The following is an 8321-nucleotide window of genomic DNA, read 5'->3' on the forward strand; positions in this document are numbered from 1 at the left end:
TTCCAGGCTTCTTCGGCCACGGCTTCGCTCCCTATGTAGACTACACGACCCAGAATGCACTTCGGGAGGTTGATTTCCGGGTCAAGAGGTCCGAGCTGGGTGCATCACCATGGAAGCGCTCGGTTTGGTCACGTGGTGGCCCTGGTTACGCCGGGTGGCGGCTGTGGGGTCCCCGGCACAGGCGGGGGCCATATTGCCGGAGGCTGGCTCCGGGAGTGGAGGGCCCGAGCGGCCTGGCAGCTGACCGGAGCCATTCCTCGCCATCTCTGCACCTCGGGCCTCGGAGAGGAGCTGGAAGGCTGGGCTTCATCCAGCCCTCCCGAGACGGCGATGGTTCCCTCCAGCCGTCGCTACCCGACGACCCTCCATGGCGGCCGCGCCTTCCGAGCTGCTCCTGCCGCCGCCCCTTGCAGCCGTGGGTTCCTATCGCCTCCCGAGCCGCAGTCGTCCTTCCGCTCCAGGGACTGATGGGCGTCGAGCTGGGGGCACAATGAGAGGCGAGAAAAACTACTACTGCCGCGGGGCTGCCGGGGATCACGGCTCCTGCCCCTCGACGCCGTCGCCTCTGACTTCGACCCTGCTCTTGCCCGCGGAGGCCGTGTCCAGTAGCTGGTCGGGGCCCGGGAGTGGGTTGTCGGGAGGAGATGAAGAGGAGACGCGGCTCCTTCAACTCCTGCGCACCGCCCCGGATCCCTCCGAGGCGTTCCAGGCTTTGCAGGCTGCCTTGCCGCGGCGGGGCGGCCGGCTTGGCTTTCCCCGCCGCAAGGAAGCCTTGTATCGGGCGCTCGGCCGAGTGCTGGTGGAAGGCGGGAGTGATGAAAAGAGGCTCTGCTTGCAGCTCCTCTCTGACGTTCTTCGAGGCCAGGGGGAGGCAGGTCAGCTGGAAGAGGCCTTTAGTTTAGCGCTTTTGCCCCAACTAGTTGTCTCATTACGAGAAGATAATCCAGCCCTACGGAAGGATGCGCTACAGATCCTACATATATGTCTGAGGCGCAGTTCTGGCCAAGTACTTAGAACGCTTATACAAGGCCTGGAGAGTCCAGATGCCCGGCTTAGAGCATCCACCGCGCTGTTGCTCCCTGTCTTGCTTACTCCTGAGGATTTATTGCTGGGCTTGGATCTCACTGAAGTAATAATATCTCTGGCCCGAAAACTTGGCGATCAAGAGATGGAAGAAGAATCTGAGACAGCATTCTCCACACTTCAACAAATTGGGGAACGGCTTGGTCAAGAGAGGTTTCAATCCTACATCTCTCGACTGCCCTCTGCTCTGCGGAGGCACTACAATCGCCGCCTGGAGTCCCAGTTTGGAAGTCAGGTTCCTTATTATTTGGAGCTTGAAGCCTCTGGGTTTTCTGAAGATCCTGCCCCTTGTATAGCGACTTTTTCCAATAGCAATCTGAAATTCGGGATTATTCCTCAGGAGCTGCACGCGAGATTGCTGGATCAGGAAGACTATAAGAACAGGACTCAGGCTGTTGAAGAACTAAAACAGCTGCTGGGAAAATTTAACCCAAGTTCTACCCCTCATTCTAGTCTTGTTGGTTTCATTAGCTTATTGTATAATTTGTTAGACGATTCCAATTTCAAAGTGGTCCATGGCACACTTCAAGTTCTGCATTTGCTGGTTATTTGCCTGGGGGAGCAGGTCCAACAGTTCTTGGGACCAGTTATAGCAGCTTCTGTGAAAGTGCTGGCCGACAACAAGTTGGTGATCAAGCAGGAATACATGAAGATCTTTCTAAAGCTAATGAAAGAAGTAGGCCCTCAGCAGGTGCTCTGTTTGCTCCTGGAAAATCTTAAACATAAACATTCCAGGGTCAGAGAGGAAGTAGTGAACATTTGCATCTGTTCCCTCCTGACCTATCCCAGTGAGGATTTTGACTTACCCAAACTGTCGTTTGATCTTGCTCCAGCTCTCGTGGATAGTAAACGCAGGGTACGCCAAGCAGCTCTAGAAGCCTTTGCTGTTTTGGCGTCATCAATGGGCTCAGGGAAAACCAATGTCCTTTTTAAAGCTGTAGATACTGTTGAATTGCAAGATAACGGAGATGGAGTGATGAACGCCGTGCAGGCCAGATTGGCCAGAAAGACTCTGCCACGGCTAACAGAGCAGGGATTTGTGGAGTATGCCATCCTCATGCCATCTTCTGCCCAGGGTAGGTCCAGCCATTTGGCACATGGTGCAGATACAGACTGGCTTATGTCTGGAAACAGAACTCAGAGTGCACACTGTTACTGTGGTGACCACACGCGGGACAGCATGCAGCTGTATGGATCCTACAGCCCAACGATCTGTACCCGAAGGGTCTTAAGTGCTGGGAAAGGGAAAAATAAATTACCATGGGAAAACGAGCAGCCTGGAGAAAACCAGACCTCCAATTCAAAGGACACTAAAGATACAGAGCAGGTATGCTTAATTTTCTTGAGTTGAAAATGAAAGAATTTACAATGAAAATTTTGAATTAAGTGCTAATACGGACATCCATTATAGTGGTACAAGTTATGTAAGTCCATTTGATAGGGTTTCTTCTTGGTTAAATTTGAGGATGAATATGATAGGGACAATAAATGGTTTCAATTATGGCTTATTTTCATCATGTCACTCAGTCATACAACAGACACCAAATACCTAGTACACACTGGATGATGAACTAATTCCATTGCCAAGTGGTTTCTGGAGAAGGTTGCAAACTGGCAGTTCACCTGTCCGTTAAGTGCTAGACTAGAAACACAGAGTGCTGTGGAATGCCGGCGCAAGGAGAATAATCCCACTACAACAAATCAAAAAAGCCTCCTGGGTTCTGACCTTTGAACTCAGGTTCCTGTCTCTGAAAAGTTTTTATTTTAAAATTTACAAATCTACATGTAATTCAGGGTAAGTGACTACTCATGTTCCTTATCTTTATTTGCCTGTTAACATCTTGGAATATTTGCTCCATATTTTATGAACCGTTTGATAGTAAATAGCACAAATTTTGATTTTCATTCCTTAATATTTTGACATACGTCCCCTAAAATAAGTTATTTTATAACTGTATTGCTGTGCTTCAGAATATTAATAGTAGTTGAATAGTATATAGCTTTTATTTAAATTTCTTCATCTGTTCCCAAACTGTGTTGTATATTTTTTATTTTGCTTTTTATCATCAAGATCCAGTCATGGATGTTGTGACTATTGTCTTTTTATCTAGTGTTATGTCCCTGCTTGTTTGTGGGATTTGTATGTTTTTCCATGGCTCGTCCCTTTTCTTCCGAAAGGCTGGGGCAATTGTTTTGTGCAATATCTCACATTGTAAATTTATCTGATTGTTTCTGTATGATTAGACTGAAGATAAAAATTCTTAGCAAATATATTATCTAAGTAATGGATACCACACAGTGGGATTGCCCCACCTTGAGGAACTCATCATTTTGTCATTTGATCTAAACTGACAACAAGATCCAATAGAAAGGTATATTTTCCCTGTTACTATAGATGTTACATTGAGACCCTACAAATAACTCAACAATGTTTTACTTATTGATTTTGACATCCAGTAAGTATTTTTACTTCTATTAGTTATTGCATTGAGAGCTACAAAGAGTGTAATTAAAGACAAAAAGCATTTCTTCTATATTTGTTGCCTAAAATTATTTGTGTGTAATTATTTTAATCTATCTTTAATTTTTGCTTCTTAAAATTGAGTTTGTTTTTTTAAAAGATTTCTCTCTCTCTCTGTGTCTGTGTGTGTGTGTACATGTATGTTCATGTGTGTACATGCCTGTGGAAACCAGAAGAGGGTATCAGATTTCGTGGAGCTAGAGAAGTTATAGGATTCATTGACTGGCGGTGTAAGTGCTGGGGACAGAACTCTGTCCTCTGTAAAAGCAGCAAGAGCCCTGAACTGCTGAACCTTCTTTCCAACCCCAAATTAAGTTTTTAAAAATTTATTTGCAATTCAATTTTTTATTGAAAATCTTTTTCATGCAATATATTCTGATCAAGGTTTCTCCTCCCCAACTCCTCCCAGCTCCCTACCCACCCAGATCTACAGTTTTTCTCCCAGTAGGAAATAAACAAGAAGCTAAAAAATAACAATCCAGAATAGGACAAAATAAACAAACAGGAAAAAAAAGCCAAAGAAAAAGCACAAAAAACACTCGAACACATATCAAAAACCATAACATATAAGCAAAAGATCTGTAAGGTTTAAAAAAAAATGCCCAGACAAAGTACTATGGGATAAAACCTGTTCAAAATACCATTTAGTTCATTTTGTGTTGGTCATCTGGTTAAGGTTTTTGACGCCGAAATACCCATGTTTGACCAATGACTGGCTCCTGTGATCTTTGGGCATGACTAGTATTTGAGTATTTTCTTAATTAAGTACCAAGGTTTACCTGGTATTTTTCTAGCTTCACACTGGGATCTGCTGAGTTTTTTTCCTGTAGGTTCCTAATATTGGCAATATGGTAGTGTAATATTTCAAAACCAAATTCTGCATATGCTCCCACTCAGTACTAATTCTTGCTATTGTAGATCATTCCTTCAGTGGGGAGAACCAAGATTATCTTCTTATTTAAAACAAGCTCCTGAGTAATCCCAATTGAATTGGGCCTTGAGGGTTCTTTGCCGTTTTCTTTTTTTCCGTATTTGGTCTTCCTTCTTTGTAACCAAGAGCCTAACTTCCAACATCATTGTAAATGAAGTTCAAGATTTCTTTGTGGTTCTTTTTGTTGTTTGTTTGGTTTGGTTTGTTTGGTGTTATTTTTTTGTTTTTTTCCTCCAAGAGATAGGGTCTCACTCTGTTGTTCTGACTCTCCTAGAACTTATTATGTAAACGAGGCTGGCCTTGAACTCACAAAGATCCACTTCTGGAATTCTGGCATTAAAGGCGTCTAGGTCCATAGTTATTTGTGTACTTTGAATTGTCACATAGTTTTATTAAGACTCTTGAAAGAGTTGGAGATGTAGCTCAGTGACACAGTATTTGCCTGACATGGCCCCTGGTTTCTTCTCCAGCACTACAAAAATGAAATAAAAGCAAAAACATAACAACCAACAAAACTTTAAATAACCTTATTCTTTGGCAGAGCAAATGCTGATGCTCCTTATGATGGATTTATACCCCAGTAGCCTTCTTGTAACTTGAAAATTTTATAAATCTGGCCTACTGAACGTCATAGCTTAGAGGCCTGGTAAACTGTGGAGAAGAGGGTATTTCTGCTTATGACCCTGGGGCTAACTTGCTACTGGTCAGCATTGCAAGGAAGGACCAAAATTTAAAGTACTGCTTCTAATGAGTGCATATTGCTTTTGCACCACCATAAAATAAAAATTGTTGATGGAGGAAGGTCATTGGTTAAAAAATAAAGAAACTGCCTTGGCCCATTTTATTGGTTAGAACATAGGTGGGTGGAGTAAACAGAACAGAATGCTGGGAGGAAGAGGAAGTGAGCTCAGACTTGACAGCTCTGCTCTGGAGCAGAGATGCCATGCTCCCCTCTCCCAGGCAGATGCGATAGCTCTGCTCTCTGAGGCAGATGCATGAAGCTCAGACCCAGGATGGACGTAGGCTAGAATCTTTCCAGGTAAGACTGATGCTACACAGATTATTAGAGATGGGTTGATCGGGATATGAGAATTAGCCTGTAAGGGCTAGAGTTAATGGGCCAAGCAGTGTTTAAAAGAATACAGTGTCCATGTAATTATTTTGGGGCATAAGCTAGCAGGCGGCCGGGGTGCTGGGGACGAAGCCCTGCCGCTCCTATTACTACAAATTGTAAGTCAGGGATTTACAGTTTGTATAATACATTTTGACATTTAGACTTCCTGCCACACGCAGTACTGAGGCAGATGGAACTGACCTCTAGGTGTTCTCATTTCTCGCCTGTTCTAACAAAGGGTTGGATTTATTTATTTGTCGCGGTGCTGGGATTGAACCTAGGGCCTTAATATACTAGGTACGCATTCTGTTAGGCTATATGTCCAGTTCCGTCTTTTTTGTTTGCTTAATATTTGTACTGAGGATTGAACTCAGGGCTCATACTTGCTAGGAAAGTACTTTGTTGCTAAGCCAAATTCCCTGGCCCTCCAATTCCGAAATGTATAGATTGCTTTGAAAATAGTTTTCAGATTTATGTAGTCTGTTTATATGATTACTGCCATGTTTTATAAACATTAACTGGTAGTAGTTAACTTTCTGTAAGAATTGTTCTTAGGGCTGCTTGCCCTGTGTCTAAGATGTCTAAAATGTTTAGTGAGTATATTAAGATTCTGTTCTGGTGCTTGCTTTGGCAGCACATATACTAAAATAGGAACATACAGAGAAGATCAGCATGGCCCCTGTGCAAGGATGACACGCAACTCTGTGAGGTGGTCCATATTTTTTTCTCTTTGGAGGGATATCTTGCTCAGCTTAGATATAGTAGGGAGGGCCTTGGTTCTGCCTCAAAGCAATGTGCTATACTTTGTTGACTTCCCATAGGAAACCTTACCCTCTTGGAGGAGTGGATGGGGGGTGGGGTGGGGTAGGGAAGTAGAGGCAGCGGGAGGCTGGGATGGAGTAGACTGGGATTGATATGTAAAATGAGAAAAGATTGGGTTTTTCAAATTAATTATTTATTTATTTATTAAGGGGAGGCAGTGGCGGGGAAGATTGTTTTTTTAAAAAATAAATAAACTAAAAAGAAATAAGTGCTAAAGAGAAATAAGTGTTAAAAAGTGGATTCTGTTCTGGCTGGGTATGGTGTGGTGGCACATGCTTATAATACTAGCACTTAGGAGGTGAGGCAGGCAGTCTTTGACTACTTAGTGACTTAAAGGCCAAAAAGGGCTAAAGGACATCTATATCAAAATGCTAATACTACTAATAAAATGGTTCTGGTGCTGATCATAACAACAGAAATCAGAAAATGAGTACATTTCTGAAATCTAGTTTGGACTCATTTCCATTGAAAGCTTCTGTGGTGAGACTGAAATTTATCATAGTAATCAAGTTGTGGATATTTATTCAGAAATGCCTGTAGAAATGCCTGTAGAAATCCATCGTAAGTTATGTAAAATGAGGGCATGGACTAAAGAGATACGCATTTGAAAATGTACATCTTTAAAACATGTACATATGTATTTTTATTGTTACTGTTTGTTTTTAGAGCAGAGTTAGGATGATAGCCACAATGGAAAGTGCAGGTGATTTGTGAATTCCCTGCCCACACTTAAATAGCCTGCTCCCAGCTTCTAGCACATGGTTGGTAAGCACATCACAGTGGTAGAGTCAGCAAAAGCACAGTAAGACGAACTAAAATGTTCATCCTTTACCTTAGGCCTTTCTCCTGCCTTGTATATTCTATGGGGTTTTGGCAAGTCTGTGTGCACGGGACTCTCCATTGTGGTCACATAAGGGATAGTTTGATCGCCGTACATACACAACCTCTGTGCTATGAATGCTCATCCCTGCTCTCCTCTCCATCCCTTATTTCCTCACATTTGCCTTCTTCTCAGTGGCATGAAATTGCATCTGTGCCAGCCTCCTAGAGTGAGGTAGGAAGTGGGCCTTACGTGTCTGCCTTCTAAGGAAGATTGTACAGAATTGTCATAATTCCTTCTACAAATGTTGACTAGATTTCACTAGTGAACATAGCTGAGCATGGTGCTTTCTGTTCTCAAAGGTGACTATTCATTGAATTTAGAGGTAGACCTGGTCAAATGATCTGTTTCTTCCTAATATTGATGTGATTTGTGTGCTTCTCTTTAATTTCTGCTGTTAGAAATATGTGTTTCTATATGTAGCCTTATCAGTTTTATTGATCTTTTCAAAAAGCCTCCCTCTGTTTTCATTGATTTCTATGCTAATTTTTATTACTTTTTCCCTCTGCTTTTAGTTACTTGTTCTTTTTCTTGTTTATATTATATATATATTTTTTTGGAAGGAAGTGGGGAGCATTTGTGCTATAACACCTGCAGGGAAGTCATAGCACAGCTTGAGGGAGTTGGTTCTCTCCTTGAGCCATGTGGGCTGTGGGGACTGAACTCTGGTCATCAGGTTTGGCTTCAGTCTTTACCTGATGAGCCGTCTTGCTGGCCCAACAACTTCAATTTTTAATTATGGAAACAATTTTGTCATTCCAGAAACATCTTTATCTAATTTGAAATTTGTTTAAATTTCGCTTAATATTTTTTCTTTGATTTAAGAAGTGTAATTTAGAGCTGGAGAGATGGCTCAGAGGTTAAGAGCACTGGCTGTTCTTCCAGAGGTCCTGAGTTCAATTCCCAGCAACCACATGGTGGCTCACAACCATCTGTAATGAGATCTGGTTCCCTCTTCTGGCCTGTGGAC

At 42.8% G+C, this 8321-nt stretch overlaps 1 protein-coding gene and 1 non-coding gene across 2 annotated transcripts in view; both read left to right on the forward strand.

The window, feature by feature from the left end:
* Positions 1–67: 67 nt before the first annotated feature.
* Togaram1 (TOG array regulator of axonemal microtubules 1) overlaps positions 68–8321 on the forward strand; it is a 67149-nt gene continuing 58895 nt past the window's right edge. Inside the window, exon 1 of the mRNA XM_013349067.2 lies at positions 68–2410. Within this exon, the coding sequence (XP_013204521.1) occupies positions 368–2410 (2043 nt within the window). The 5' untranslated portion in view covers positions 68–367. The remainder of the gene's footprint in view (positions 2411–8321) is intronic.
* Positions 6268–6373, forward strand: LOC113457031. The gene has a single exon (XR_003377689.1). It is a non-coding gene; the product is annotated as a U6 spliceosomal RNA (small nuclear RNA).

Source organism: Microtus ochrogaster, chromosome 1 (genome assembly GCF_000317375.1).
Source record: "Microtus ochrogaster isolate Prairie Vole_2 chromosome 1, MicOch1.0, whole genome shotgun sequence".
Taxonomy (NCBI): Eukaryota; Metazoa; Chordata; class Mammalia; order Rodentia; family Cricetidae; genus Microtus; species Microtus ochrogaster.